This window comes from Biomphalaria glabrata, chromosome 3 (assembly GCF_947242115.1).
Source record: "Biomphalaria glabrata chromosome 3, xgBioGlab47.1, whole genome shotgun sequence".
Classification (NCBI taxonomy): Eukaryota; Metazoa; Mollusca; class Gastropoda; family Planorbidae; genus Biomphalaria; species Biomphalaria glabrata.
Window position 1 is genome coordinate 44,768,237 of NC_074713.1, and position 16,411 is coordinate 44,784,647.

At 39.6% G+C, this 16,411-nt stretch overlaps 3 protein-coding genes across 4 annotated transcripts in view; 1 reads left to right on the top strand and 2 right to left on the bottom strand.

Moving 5' to 3' along the window:
- LOC106062964 (uncharacterized) overlaps window positions 1–16,411 on the bottom strand; it is a 113,552-nt gene that overhangs the window by 39,676 nt on the left and 57,465 nt on the right. The gene's annotated exons all lie outside the window — the stretch shown is intronic.
- Window positions 1–16,411, top strand: part of LOC106075958 (uncharacterized) — a 112,681-nt gene that overhangs the window by 30,740 nt on the left and 65,530 nt on the right. The window lies entirely within an intron of this gene.
- Window positions 889–12,835, bottom strand: LOC106075955 (beta-2 adrenergic receptor-like). 2 transcript variants are annotated; one of them, XM_013236825.2, is made up of 3 exons: window positions 12,778–12,834; window positions 10,198–10,273; window positions 889–3,894 (listed from the first exon to the last, which is right to left on the bottom strand). In XM_013236825.2, the coding sequence occupies exon 3, from the start codon at window positions 3,357–3,359 to the stop codon at window positions 1,431–1,433; it is 1,929 nt and encodes a 642-aa protein (XP_013092279.2). In that variant the 5' UTR covers window positions 3,360–3,894; window positions 10,198–10,273; window positions 12,778–12,834; the 3' UTR covers window positions 889–1,430. The 2 variants fall into 2 exon arrangements, with proteins under 2 accessions (XP_013092279.2, XP_013092280.2); XM_013236826.2 differs by lacking the exon at window positions 889–3,894 and adding an exon at window positions 7,491–10,074 and having other exon boundaries at window positions 12,778–12,835.

Genomic DNA, 16,411 nt, shown 5'->3' on the forward strand with positions numbered 1-16,411 from the left:
GAGAGAGTCATAGAGAAGCTGAGAGAGTCATAGAGAAGCTGAGAGAGTCATAGAGAGGCTGAGAGAGAGAGACTGAGAGACAGAAAGGATGAGAGAGATGTAGAAAGGCTGAGAATAAGTGAGACTGAGAGAGAGACTGAGAGACAGAAAGGATGAGAGAGGTTTAGAAAGGCTGAGAATCAGTGAGACTGAGCGAGAGACTGAGAGAGTCATAGAGAAGCTGAGAGAGATAGAGAGGCTGAAAGAGACAGGCAGAGAGAGAGTGAGAGAGGCTGACAGAGACAAAAGATGTTCTGAGATTAGGGAGGCTGAGAGAGACAGAAAGACTAAGAGAGACACAAATAGGAAGAGAGAGACATAGGGAGGCTGAGAGAGACATAGGAAGGCTGAGAGAGACATAGGGAGGCTGAGAGAGACATAAGGAGGCTGAGAGAGACATAGAGAGGCTGAGAGAGACATAGGGAGGCTGAGAGAGACATAGGGAGGCTGAGAGAGACATAGGGAGGCTGAGAGAGACATAGGGAGGCGTATATATCAATAAATAAAAAAAGAAGATAGTGAAAGAAAATGTAAAAGTAAGACCAGGAAGAGAGAGAGAAAGATGAAAACATTAAAATGAAATACAAAGAACAAGAGGAAAAGAGAGACCAAAAAAGAAATATTGAAATGCACATAGAGAGAGAAAGAGAAGTCAAAACATTACGAAAAAAAAAAAAAATAAACAAGAGAGAGACAGAGAGAGAGAGAGAGAGAGAAAGAGAAAGTGGAAGAAAAAAAAAGAAAGAATAAATGAGAGATTAAAACAAAGAAAGAAATACAAAGAAAGCAAGAAAGGGAAACAGAAAAAGAGAGAGTGAGATTTAAAAAAAAAAGAAAAAAACTGAAAACTGTAATAACCATTGATTTAATATTTTGTTTGTAGTCACATAAAAATGTCCACACCCCACCAACACCAGGACCTGAATCTTGAGCCACATCCAACTGGTCCTATCGACAATCCATTTGTCATATCAGCACAATTCTTTATTAACCAACTCATGTTCCCAGATCACCCTAGTCCGTCTTATGAAAGTGTTCCTCTTCGTCCCAGCAGAAAGTCTATTCAGTGCACTCATTACATATTACACTTCACCATCTACTTAAGCCATTGCGTCCATTCGTTGGTTGGACATTTCAACTTTGATCACTAGAGGTCGGAGGTCGAATGATATCCATAAGTTGCAGTCTTCCGGACATTTTCTCGACCCATAAGTCAAAAAAAATGTGCATGGGCTATAACTTCTATTGTTCATTTGTAAAGTCGTAGTCTTAGATAGTTGTTTTTCCGTTGTATTTGTTGTTGACTTGAAGAAAATGTATATTTGGCTAGTCCGTGCTCTTCACGTTGATTGAATGGAAGAATCTTTACTTTACACTTGGGATGAAATTTTTTAGTGATCTTTTGAAGATTCTATGCTGGAGCCTGCGCTCTCTTTACTGGACGAACTTTTTTCCGCACCATTTGGTAAGCCTGTAGTTTCAACATTGTTGTAAGCTGCTTTTGTGTGATCCACACCTTGATTTGTCCCTTGCCGGTCAACGAAGGGAGGTCTATCCTTTCCTTTCATATTATTCAAGAAAAGTCTTTGAGACTTCCCAGAGTTTTGAAGCTCTATCTCTTTCTTTTGCTTCTCGAACATATCTGAAAACAAAGATTTCCTATTCATCTCACTACGGTCTGAAATTTTTTTCAGATAGGTTGTTCTGTTGCCTTGAGCAGCATTCACTCCGGTATTGGCATTAACTGACTCAACGGTGGCCATACTCTGCTTAAGTAATTCGTAAAAAGGAATGCTCTCATCTACACTGCTGCCCACATTAGTAATGTGCTGATAGAATTTGATGTAGTCGTTGTCCTCGTCCGTATCTTCAACGCTTTGGTTCAAAGCTAGTTCCCTGTCCATAAATAATTTGATTAAAAGGTAGTCGTTGGTAAGATCCCCAAGCATGACGGAACTTCCTTCCGGTTGTACTCCTTTAGAGGCAGCTGAATAAAGAGATTGCTTCTGAAGCTCCTCTGACTCGGCAAACTTCTTGGAGATGTAATCCGACTCAGTTATCTGCGAGCTCCTCTTCCAACTGGAGTCCACCGATGTAGATCTATCAAAAGAGAACCTAAAGAGGTCAAGCTCTGTTTGATAGTCAACGTTGTCTGATAATGTAGACCTGGAATGAGGATCGGTCTCAAAATGTACAGTGTGTCGTTCTGAGGTTAGCGCAGTCTCCTTGGAGTACATTCCCGAGTTGACAGTTCTGTAAAGATTCCTTAACGCCGATTTCCAGCGCAATGGACTTGTGGTCAGCATTAATTTAAACACTGCTTGGTACTCTTGCCTTCCCATGGAGTACACGGGCAGGTTGACAAGGGAATTGGCAAAGTTCACAGTTTGTACCGCCAGCTGGATGATCTCCATATTCTTTGGGGAGACGACGTCGTAATATTTTAAAGGCGCAAACAGGAGATAGGGTAACCACAGAAGCATATGGACTAGCATTAGGAAAGAAGTGACCTTGACCGATCTCACTCGGCTCTCGAACTTACATATTTGATAGGGTGAGAGCATCATCATTTGCTTTCTGAACTGGTGCACCTGCCTTAAGGCCACGCCGATGATCTGAACATACAGAATGGCTGAGACTCCAACGGTCACGGACACGGTGGTGATAGACGACCATACGACGTAGGTGAAGGGCAGGGCGGTGTAAAAGTTGCATCGCGCCGTCAGCACACTGACCTCTGGCATGTATGTGTGCCAACCCAGCATCGGGATGAAGGCCATGATGACCACGTACAGCCACGTCAACAAGATCGTCCTGGTGGCTCTCTTGAACGTGACGATGTCGTGGTAGCGGAGCGGAAACATGATGGCGATGTAACGATCCAAGGCAATGAGCAGCAACGTGTGGAGGGAGCCCGCCCCTGCCAGGATGATGGATGAGAACCACGCCAAGCAGGCGTACTTGTTGGAAAGTATCATGCCTTGCGTGCTACGGAGATTGCTCAGAATACTCATCGGCAAACAGAAGACCCCCATCAGAAAGTCCGCCACAGACATGCTCATCAGGAGATAGTCGTTTGTGCTGTGAAACCCTGGGTAGAGGACGACACCCCAAAAGACAAGAATGCTGCACAAGAGGATGACAGGAATGTAGCCGATGCAAAAGCTGACAAAGACGTTCCTTGCATCTTGTACTTGAGGGTCATCTAGATAAGCAAACGACTGGTTTCCAACGTCCAAATAGCCGTTCTCTATAAAGACAAAGTCAACTATACCACGCATAACCAGATGTAGACAGATAAGAAAAAAACAAAAACCCATAAAAACCCAAACAACTTAATTGTTTACAATAAGCTAATACATATAAATAAATTATGAAAGTAAAGCTTTTCCTTTACAGAACATAGTAGCTTAACACACACAAAAATAAAACATATACTACTCACTACTTAGAAGCAAAAGAAGACATGCGATTATAAAGGTACAACGACTCTTTTAGAAATCAATACTGAAATGTATATTAGATCACTGATTGAAATCGACTTAATCTGTTTGAACACATTTACAGATTGACTTGTAGCAAATGTTCTGTTGCTGAGACTCATAAAATATGACCATTAACCTAATTATTATTTTAACAATTAATACATAATTATAACGGCCTATTTGTGTAGTGAAATGTGCACAGGTATCTGGCTGAGATGTTCCTCATTGAAAGACACCTAAGTCTGTTCAAAGCACTTAGGGGTAGCACTGTTGATCGTTTTATGACCATCTAGTTTCTTGAGTCCAGATGTGGTTGAACGTTTCAGTTGACTTCATAAGCACTTGACGTCTCTGTAAAGGCGAGACATCTCTACGGATGACAATAGAAAAAAATTCGACATAAATACATGTTTTAATAAAAGCTGAAATAGTAACGCCTACCGTAAGGTAGTTTCTTTGCACTCTTAGCCGAGGTTAATGGTCGAATATGTGAGCGAAAGTTTAATAAATACTGTCTTTAAATTGTCTCTTATGGCCTTAGTCAAATAAGTTACTAATAAAAATGTAAATATAAAAAATATCATGCAGTCTAAGTAGTGATATCACACACTCTAAGTATTGACATCACGCAGTCTAAGTATTGACATCCCACAGTCTAAGTATTGACATTACACAGTCTATGCAGTGACATCACGCAGTCTAAGTATTGACATCACACAGTCTGTGCAGTGACATTACACAGTATATCTAAATATTGACATTACATCCAAGCATTGACATTACACAACAACGGAAGCTTATACTTCAGTATTCACATACATGGCTAAAATTGTTGGGTTTAGTCCCCATATATATATATATTCGTTAACGCTATTTCTCCCTTAACGCATTCTCCGGTCAAGTTAATACTTTAAACAATTATTTATTGTACCTAACAAAACATAAATCCATAAACAAAATCACTCAATTCGTCAATTTTTTTATTGGTAATTAATTATTTTATTTGATATCTAACAAAGGGAATAACCTGTACATTAGATACACATATATCTTTAGATAAGATTTTTTAAATGAAATAAGGCTTTGATATTGTTATTTAGCAAGGTGTTGGCCCACACACTTTTCTGCAGCCGTAACATGGTGCCCATTGCCTTGGCTATCCTGTTGTTTAAAGTCTTTATACAGTAGAACATCGTTGAATAAGATGGAGCCAAGATAGCACAAATGGTCAACAAAATTCAGTGACTGGCCATTAATGTTTACTTGAGGTGCAGTATTCGTGTTCTGAACTAGTATCTCAGTCTTGCCTTGACTAATATTTAAGCGAAACTTCTGGCAAGCAGCAGATAAGTTGTTAACCAGGGACTGAAGCTTACTATCAGAGTCAGCCACAAGAGCTGCATCATCAGTATACAGAAGTTCTCTGATAAGTATCTTACTAACTTTGGGTTTTGCCCTCAACCTTGATACATTAAAGAGTTTTCCTGAGGCTCTTGCATGGGGAAATACACCTGCGTTAATGCCGCTGTAAGCATATTGTAGTAGGCAGGAGAAGAATATGTTAATATATGAAAGATATAAAGATATAACAAGCAGAATATGGAAAATACTTTTAAAAACAACCAATGAAAGATGTGAGGTGACGGGAAGTTCAATCTTTGTCATATCTCTCAATACTACAATATTTATCTCCCCATTTTCTATAAGAAACCAAATTAATTAATTACCACTACAGGATGAACTCATTGGTTTTTAGCGGCCCCCGAAAGAGGAATAGACGCTATTAGTTTTGTGTGGTCTTTCCGTCCGTCCGTCCCGTTCAGATCTCGTAAACTAGAAAAGATACTGAAAATCCGACATATTTTAAACCATTAAAAGTTCTGATGCAACAGCTACTATTTTTATTCTGAAAGAGAAAAATTTAATTTTTAAAATCGATTATCTAAGCAGTTTTTTTTTTTTATAAAAACATACCATTTTTATAACTATTTACTATTAATAGTAACAAACATGGGAGACTATTTAGTAAGGGAGGTGACTATTTATCATATTGTTAAACATATTTATACAAACGGCTTTAGATTTTTTTGTCAATTTTTTTTTCTAAAATTGTATTACTAAGTTATGCATTCTCAGTACTACAAACTACCTATATTTACAAAAAAGATGTTTTTTATTTTTAAAGATAAAACATCTGTTTAGTAAGCATACAAGTGGAAATTAATTTAAAGCAGCAATTAATAAGCAGTGTTTCATATTACAGGGTTGTACTATGACATGGTCAATGCATTCACATCACAGAACTAAAGGGAAAAATTTTATTTGTTGAGCCTTTAAACGAGAGATAGGCACTTTATAAAATAATAAGATCAATTGGATAATCATTCAATAACACCAGTTAGGCCAGGTTCACACCTAGCTTCACCTTCACCTTCTCCTATCCCTTTATCTGTTGGACCGTTGGGGCACAACATAAGATCTGTCAACACTCTTTCTCCATTTCTCTCTTTCCTTTGCGTTTGATAGAATTTCCTTCACTGACAGGCCTGTCAATTCTTTGATGATGTCTTCCTATCGCTTTATCTGACTTCCTCTTCATCTTCTTCCTGGTACTGTTCCCCGAAGGAAGGTCTTTGAGGACCTTGTGATCTGGCCATAGAGTTTGTGTTTACATTTTTTTACAGTGGTTAGCAGGTCATTGTGGGGTCAAATAGCTGATCCTGTTTCTAATCTCTTCATTCGTGATGCGATCTCTGTAAGTGACACCTAGGATTGAACTTTATCTTCATAACCATCAGTTCATTGAATAATTATGAATATTAACAATGTAATAATAATAGCATTAACAGATCTCCTGCCTTTTAAACTGCCTGAGCGGACCTTTTCGGGGAAACCGATTTTGAGTTTGTGTTTCCACACAAACTGTGTTTTATATTATTATTATTATTAATTCTTGGTCGTAATCGAAATATATTTATGTGTATGTTTCTGTTGTGCTGTCTTTATATGAAAAACGGGTCCTTGTAATCACAACAAATTTCCATAAGGATCAATAAAGAAGTCTTAGTCTAAGTAATTGTACAATATGTTGTTCTTGATCCAAGAATGGGAAAAGGGGAGATAAATTGTAGAAGAAAAATCCAGTCAAGAGTGATACAGACGGAGTGAGTTATCTAAGCTTTGCTAAAACACAGATCATCCTACACTTGCCTGTTGGTTATCAAATGTGAGATGCGTGTACAAGAGGTTTTGTACGCTTGAACGCGGCTTGGCTTGGCTACCTATAAAGGGCAGTTTAGACCAATAGCTCGTTGCCATGTGGTACAGACCTGTGAGTAACAACGAGCTATTGGTCTCCACTGCCCACAGGTCAAGCGTTTAACAACTCCCTTCCCCACCCCCCCTCAACATTTGTATACCTTGTTTAAAAAAAACTTTTATCGAAAATGTATTTTTTTGTTTTCTAATCAAATGGCTTGAAAGAAAAGGGTGACGGAGGAGACATTTAAAAAATTATCAAATTGCGACATGATTGTCTATGACATGAAAAGTAATGACATGACAAGCTATGAACTGACAAATTATGACCTGACAAATTATAACTTGATAAGATATGACATGACTGTCTATGACCTGACAAGTAATAAAATGACAAGCTATGGCCTAACAAATTTTGTTCTGATAAATTATGACATGACAATTTGTGACCTGAATGTCTATGACCTGAAATGTGGTAACATGACAAGCTATGACCTGACAAATTATGGAATGACAAGGTATGATATGTCAAGCTATGATATGACAAATCATGACATGACAAGTGATATCATGCTACGTTATGACATGCTAAGCTATGACCTAACAAGTTATGGCATGACAAGGTACGACAATGCAAATTGTGACATGATAAGTAATGACAAGTGAAAACAAGTGATATAGAAATTTCTTTATTATGTAAATCTGATAAGCCTAAATAAAAAAAAAACACTGCTTCACGCTATGAATCCGAAAATAGATTAAATTCAATTAACACGAGGCACAAAATTTATATACAATCGATGCTTCGCATTGCCAGATTGTAAGTTGGAAATAAAATAGATTTTATAACACGGTCTAAATATAGTTAGATAATAGATATTGGTTTTCTAGAAAAAGTCTTTTCTTTTTTTTTAAGTAATAAAAAAAGAAACATTAACATTTTTTTTGAAAATCTTCGAGTAATTTAGAAAAAAGTCAACACTTTGCAGCAATCGCGAACTCGGATCACGAGACAAGCATCGTAGTGGAACCCTCAGGGAAACTTAGAGCGTCAAAGAAGCAGGTGGGGAGGCGGAGGCCATACAGTTTGATTACACAAGATGGACAGTATGGTCAAGGACAAGGAACTATGGAGATGTCTAGTTTTTGACCCTTGACTTCTTTAGGGAGGACGGAATGCAGGTAAGAAAGACTCAAATGATATCCTCAGGAAATTCACGACTTTTGTAACTGTTGGATGATGCAGAGAAGCTTAAATGATGCTCTTCATCCTCAGCCAGACTTGACCTCCACTTGGCATTCTCAACAAACACTTGCGTGTCTGACAACACTAACTTGTAGTCAACTTCCTCCAGCGACCTGCTTTTTCGAACGGGGTCGACGTCAGAGCCGTAGTCCGTGGGAAAGATTGTATTACGATTAAACGGGACAGACGAGTCTGGTTTAGTAATGAACGGCAGTGGGAATCCATCGACATTAGTGCTTCGATGCTTAGCCTTACGGGTGTGAGCTGAGACGTCGTAGAGTTTGACCGGAACGTCAACACCCGAGTCTGAATGCTTGTCCACGCAAGTGGGAGCTGAGATGTCAAGGAGTGTTACTGGAAACAAAGCTAGTCTGTAGTTGAAAGGAAGTTGAGACCGAAGATAATTTGTCCACTCACTCCAGGCGTCTGTCGGAAGTCTTTTGTCAGATGGAGCAGGATTGAGCTGTAGGCTTAGGTCTGAGCTGGTATCTCGTTGTGCTATTAGTTGGTCCGAATAACATTGTGAACAACGAATAAGATCAGCTAGCGTCGCATTGTCCAACCTTGGATCTCGGTTTAATGATAAGAGTCTGAGAGTCGAATAGAGGCCCTGATGCTGTAAAGGCTTTGACTGGTCAAACAAGTTGAAGATAAACTCGGATGACTCGCCAGTAGAATATTTATAAACATCTGACTGGTTAGATAATGATGGTTGAATGGGCCATTTTTGTATTTTTTCCATTGTTGCCTTTACTTTCAAACACTCGGAGCAGTAAACGTGATCTGGGAAAATGGTCCTGTTAAAGGAAACAATGTTCCCCTTATTCATGGCTTCTTTCCATCTCCAAGGCTGCGTTCTTAGCATCAACCTCAACAAGTCTCTGTAGCCGCGATGAAGCAGCAAAAACACTGGCGCGTTCATTAACGCCTGGCAAAATATGAGCTCTTGCCCTGGGACTGAAGCAACTTCTTCTTTCTTGGAACCCAGCACCTGCGATTTCCTTTGCTTTAACAACTCCAGGGTAAGGTATGGCGACCAAGTGAGGAGGAAGACAAACAAAAGCAGAAAGGATAACTTAATGTAACGGATCTCCTCTTGCAACACTCGAGTCTCGCAGCTCGATAACAGGGTCACCTTTTTATTCAATATGTAATACCTCACGAATGCAAAACCGATGGTCAGTAATTGAAGAATGGTCGACAGGGCAAGCATGAGCAGGTGGGAGGTCCACGTAGTCCAAGCTGCATAGCTGTAAGGGAAGACGGAGATGTGATTACATCTGGAGGCCAAAGGCAACACGTCCCACCGGTAACTGCCCCAACTGAAAGCTGGAATCAGTGTTAGAAGCAGGATATAGATACACATGAACAAGATCAGAAAGATCGTCCAGCTTCTCAGGACGAGACTGTTGCATTGGCGAAAAAATAGGATTGCGATAAAGCGTTCGAGCGAAATCAAAAACATGGTGTGCGTCGATCCTGTGTACACCAGTACGATAGACGACAGCCATGCAAGACAGGCGTTCTTGTTGCCCAGGACAGCTTGTCTTGCCACGCCCAGTGAGATCAAAACGTACACAGGTATGCAAAAGAGCCCCATCAACAAGCCGAAGAAGGACAGGCAAAGGTGGAGGCTGTCAATAGAGTAGTGGAAGCCCGGATACAGAACTAGTCCACACACCATAAAGAAGTTGCCCAGCATGGTGAAAGGCTCAACGCTGATGCAAATACTTATGATCATCATACTCACAGTGGATGACTCCAGATCATCAAAGACGCTTTGGGTTGTGTTCAACTCCTCTTCATACCCTAGAGGGTCTCGTAAAAGGTACAGTTGTGTTGGCATTGTCAGAGCCGAAGGCTACCGAGTGTCAAGCCACGCCTCTGTATCATCATTGTAATCATAGCCTCAAAGTCAGCACGTGGAACAAGCACGTTGAACTTCTTTGCTCTGTGATAGTGTCACGTCTAGACGTCTTGAGCCAACAGTTGACAACAGACATCTTTCACTTAGTGTTTAATTTGTAATCCCCTTGTGGAATGAGTCTAGAAACAGAGTGAGAAGAAAGAAAAAAAAAACAACTAGCAAGCGATCAGCTTATCGCTTGAATAAAAAAGTTCATAAAAATACACACACAAACAGACATTGACAACATACAAACTACTTACTTTTGTAGAAAGATTCCACCAGTCTTCAGTCATGTCTTAGTCATCAAAGAACTTTTGAACTACGGACACTTTCTCTCTGTAGTGAAAAAAACATGAGACATTCAAACCTAGATTGTACTCCTTATGCATTTAACATTGATTTTTAAACATTGATTTAGGTTTTAAGCTCAAAAGACTGAGATTGAATATAAAGTGGCGGCTTTAGTGGCCAACTCCATAGATGGTAAAGAAATAATGTGGCCGAGGTGTCTATTCATCGAAAAAGTGAACCCAAAAGTTTTAATTAAAATCTTTCTATTCCGCTTTGCACCATCATCTTTGTTACAGCCTAATTTCCACAAAAATTCAAAATAAAGCTGGAGGACTTCAGTCAAATTTAGTTATAAGTTCACGATATTTTGTATTTATAACTGTAAAACCAGAGCCAATTAGTTAGTTTTTTTTCCAAAATGATATACATAAACTGTAAACAAATATACGGGAATCGTAAGAGGCGTTTCGAAATACCCGTTCAGTGTCCGCCTATGAGAAAGATTGCAGTCTGAAAGGAGGAATAGGAAAAAGAACTTAAACGTCATCTATTGCATTTGTTTTCAATATTATATTACGGAAATGTACTTTGTTAATATTGATACATTTAGCGAATAGATAGCTGCTAAGCACTGCAGGACTTGAAAAGGCCCTAGGCTATTTGAAATATGAGGCCCTTGATAAGTTCTGATATCATAAGTCAGGCTGTATCAGTTGCAGCGCTGGATAAAGTGAGACTTGAGATAGAGAAAGATGGCCCCATTCAACACAAACAGATGGCCAGAAAGAAACACCAGTCTTTCTGAACGCAAAGAAATGCTCCCAGATGGCCCCATTCAACACTTCACAAACAAATGGCCCATTTAACATCACAAACAGATGGCCAGAAAGAAACACCAGTCTTTCCGTACTCAAAGAAATGTTCCCTCATAACTGTTTATGAAACAATCAATATGAAACTTGAACGTAAACTAGCCGGATTTGACACGCGGGCCTTAGTTTGGTATTACTGATCTAGTGGAGTGGATTGAAAGTGGACTGTGAAAATGGGTTTACCAGTTACGCTGACATACTGCTATCAATTATAAAATACTGAAAACGGGTTTACCCGATTTGTTTACAAGTTTCGTTTTTTAATAGAGATAAAATTTAGCTTTCTAAATATATTTTCGGCCCCCCTCCCCCCCCCCCCCCCCCCCGCGGTTGTGGGAGGGACTTTTAACATACGCTACGGTTTCCGCCATGATCTAAGGAACATTTATGCCAAGTTATAGGCCTATCAGGATTGGTCAAACAGATTTTATTTCTATATGGGACATACATACATACATACATACATACATACATACATACATACATACATACATACATATATACATACACTAGCCGGATATGACCGCGGCCCGCGGGTTGTGGTTGAGACATTAAACATATGCTAGGGTCTCCGCCATGATCTAAGAAAACTTATGTCAAGTTTTATAAAAATTGGTCAATCGGTTAAAATTTTTATGCATACATACATACATACGCTTCACCTTGTGCTTTATATATTAGATACATACATACATACGTATATACATACATACATACATATATACATACATACATATATACACGCATTACTTTGTGCTTTATATATTAGATACATACATACATACATACATACATACATACATACATACATACATACATATATACATACATACATACATACATACATACATATATACATACATACATATATACACGCATTACTTTGTGCTTTATATATTAGATTATACATTTAGCATATACTAACTTGTTTATCGAACTATAGAGTTTATCTTATCTTATATATTACAGACGTTACTTAAAAAAAGAAGATAATTACGTCCTACACATTTCATGTGTCAATCTAGTCGTGCAAGTCAATCAATGACTTAAACTCTGACAATTCGTTGGTTTCCCTGGCTGATTCAGGCAATCCATTCTATTATCTAATGGTTCTAGCGTATGGAATAAATAATGTGCCTCTATCTTTGAGTGTTTCAGAGTATTTCATGAAGTTTTGTTTTTTTATTTGTAAATTTAGGTTTGGTGTTTTGTGTATTATAGCTACTTTGCTTTTATTGTTTACTTAGTTTAGTGATTTTACTAATGATAAAATCGTATATTAACATGTACCTAGATAACCTAGTCTATAAAAAGTTGATAGCTATATCACGCATGTTGATCTTAAGTAAGTAACAAGTAAGAGTTTATATATAAGCATATTCCTAGAATATAAGATAACCTAGTCTAAAGCTGATAACTATAGCACGCTTGTCCTGTTGATCTACTTGTAGATCGATGTCTGAACTTATAAAGACAACATTGAACATAGAGTCCTAGATATAAGAACTACACTCTTTTGTTGATCAACTAGGAGATTGATGTCGGAATTTATAAAGACAACCTATACCTAGATATAAGAGTAGACTCTCACATATATTCTCATCACTCTTAAATATATGTAGTTTATTTAAGGCGTTTCAACTAACTGTGCTAGACATTTTCTATAGATCTATTTACCAGTCATTATTTATACAGAGTCCACAGAAAACAAGGAACTACGGTAAGTATGAACACTGAACACTGAACTAGGCCGCACTGAAGAAAAACCAAGCCAAAAACTCATCATGCGCACCAAAAGGAAAGATGAAAAGGAATTGTCTTCTAGTCCCAAAATTAAGGATGTGTGATTTATAACGCTTCAGTGGGCTACCTCTTATATGTGGTCCTCCTTATTCTAAAAAGATCACCTTATTGCATTCGGTCATCCCGTATATTTTTTGGCGATCTTAAAAGACGATGGCGTGATTAAGGTCCCCCCCCCCCCCCCTAATAAAGATCGAATCAGGTGCTTACCGAAAAAGGAGCTGGCAGCAGATGGCCATTGGCACTTAGCTAGAGAGCTCTCACTAAGGTTGTCCGACCCATATTTGAGACTCAGTCATAGAATGAGCTTCCCTCCGTCCCAGACACACCCAGAGATTGAAAATGGTGATTATAGCATTGAATGTATCAGTTACCTACGTGCTATGTTATTCCTCGTCCTGAGAAAGCGTCTGAAGATGATTGTAAAGTCTCAACCACTGTAACACATGTCTTACATCATGGCTGTTATTGTAACCAATGTTTCTTCATGTCTTACATCATGGCTGTTATTGTAACCAATGTTTCTTCTGGTAACAAGTCACACCTCTTTTATTCTATAAGAAATCTCAGTGTGCTGTATCTCTCTGGACCAGTCTCTTTCGTAGACACGTAGGGAGGGGCTATCTGGGGGAGGGTTTCAGCAATCACAAATCAGCTCCAGTCAAATCTCTAATACAAATTACTGGACCACATCGAAATTTGAACCCCCTGCCTAGTCTCTCAGCTACGCATCTCACTTGTTTTGTCACCTTTCCTTTGACATTCTTTGTTCTACGGTACCTTGACTAATAGTCTTGCCCAAGGAATCATGTCTCAATTTTTCCCGAATCACCACTGTTTCTGCTAGACCAAACGTCATAGAAACAAACACTGAACACTTACCTGCAAAGTTACAACCTATGGGCAGTTTAGACCAATAGCTTGTTGCCACGTCACATGTCTGTACGGCGTGGCAACGGGTTATTGGTCTCCACTGCTCACATATTGTGACGTCGCATGTCACTGTTGAGGCCTACTATAAAGATAGGTCTCAGCTTCTCTCCATAGTGAAGGGGTTAATGGACTAGCAGCTTCTCTCTATAGTGAAGGGGTTAATGGACTAGCAGCTTCTCTCTATAGTGAAGGGGTTAATGGACTAGCAGCTTCTCTCTATAGTGAAGGGGTTAATGGACTAGCAGCTTCTCTCTATAGTGAAGGGGTTAATGGACTAGCAGCTTCTCTCTATAGTGAAGGGGTTAATGGACTAGCAGCTTCTCTCTATAGTGAAGGGGTTAATGGACTAGCAGCTTCTCTCTATAGTGAAGGGGTTAATGGACTAGCAGCTTCTCTCTATAGTGAAGGGGTTAATGGACTAGCAGCTTCTCTCCATAGTGAAGGGGTTAATGGACTAGCAGCTTCTCTCTATAGTGAAGGGGTTAATGGACTAGCAGCTTCTCTCTATAGTGAAGGGGTTAATGGACTAGCAGCTTCTCTCTATAGTGAAGGGGTTAATGGACTAGCAGCTTCTCTCTATAGTGAAGGGGTTAATGGACTAGCAGCTTCTCTCTATAGTGAAGGGGTTAATGGACTAGCAGCTTCTCTCTATAGTGAAGGGGTTAATGGACTAGCAGCTTCTCTCTATAGTGAAGGGGTTAATGGACTAGCAGCTTCTCTCTATAGTGAAGGGGTTAATGGACTAGCAGCTTCTCTCCATAGTGAAGGGGTTAATGGACTAGCAGCTTCTCTCTATAGTGAAGGGGTTAATGGACTAGCAGCTTCTCTCTATAGTGAAGGGGTTAATGGACTAGCAGCTTCTCTCTATAGTGAAGGGGTTAATGGACTAGCAGCTTCTCTCTATAGTGAAGGGGTTAATGGACTAGCAGCTTCTCTCTATAGTGAAGGGGTTAATGGACTAGCAGCTTCTCTCTATAGTGAAGGGGTTAATGGACTAGCAGCTTCTCTCTATAGTGAAGGGGTTAATGGACTAGCAGCTTCTCTCTATAGTGAAGGGGTTAATGGACTAGCAGCTTCTCTCTATAGTGAAGGGGTTAATGGACTAGCAGCTTCTCTCTATAGTGAAGGGGTTAATGGACTAGCAGCTTCTCTCTATAGTGAAGGGGTTAATGGACTAGCAGCTTCTCTCTATAGTGAAGGGGTTAATGGACTAGCAGCTTCTCTCTATAGTGAAGGGGTTAATGGACTAGCAGCTTCTCTCTATAGTGAAGGGGTTAATGGACTAGCAGCTTCTCTCTATAGTGAAGGGGTTAATGGACTAGCTTGCCAGATTCAATACTGTATGAACAAATATATCGGCATCGATCATTGGAAATCCTTTTAAAAAACATAAGTATTGACCCTTATTACCTTACTGGCGTGGACATCTAAAAACAACATTAGAGCGAGTTCTTCCATTGAACATTTCTTTACATCCATAGAAGAATAAAAAAAAACAGTATTGAACGATTTATATTCAGAAAATAAAGACTGAAAGGTCTTTCGATAGCCCTCCCCCTACCACGTCACTAGAACCTAAGTCTTTAAGAAAACAGGATGGCTGCCTGGTCACGTGGTCTGCGCTCGGGATTGTCATAATGGAAGACATTTGAGAATTTATGGTGAAAGAAGCCAAGGCTGAGAATGATCTAAAAATAGATTATTGCGTGACTCGTTGAGCTGCTGCAATCTCTGGAACACGCAACTCCTAGAAAAAAGTATCTTGGGAGACTGAACAATCGCATTAATGCATCACCCAGTAGAAAGAAGTTAAAGTAAAAGTACCACTTTCAGACCTTTCAGGGCAGATGATGTAAAGGTCATCTGTTTCTGTGGCCTACGGTTAACGAGGGTGGCATGTGGCCAACACAACGAACAATCGTCTTTATTTTTCCTCAACTTATCTGGTTGACTGTGATGATTGGGTTAAGCAGATGGAATTTTGTCCAATAGCTTGTCTTGTCCGAAAAATGCTCCCTGCCTTTCCTGTTTGACACGCTACGTCATGGTAGGCATCCCCAGCGCTTGCTGTGATGCTGCCTTCTTGGTGTGTGAACTTATCCATCTCTTCTAAGTTCGGACTCACCAAGTCGGACAGGGGCGTCCTTTGACTTATATCCCACTCGCATATTCAATTTTGGGTGCCTTTCTTTCTAGGCTCTCCGTCCTTTCTGGTATGCATTTATTTGTAGACCCGAGTAGTACAACGTCGTCAGCGATGTCCGTCCAAGTCTGACAGGGGCGTCCTTTGACTTATATCCCACTCGCACAATTTAAGTTTTATTCAAGTTTATGCGGAGGCTAATTTTGGGTGCCTCTCTAGGCTATCTATCCTTTCTTGTATGCATTTATTTGTAGACCCGAGTAGTGCAGCGTCGTCTGTCATGGAATACCGAAGGCTGTCGGAGGTATTGCTCTCCTCATTATGGCTAGGAGAAAAAGGAAGGGAGACAAGATGCACCCCTGTCCCACACCTGTCTTGATGCTAAACAACTCTGTTGTTCTTTCTTCAGTGTTGATGCATTAGCTAGATTGA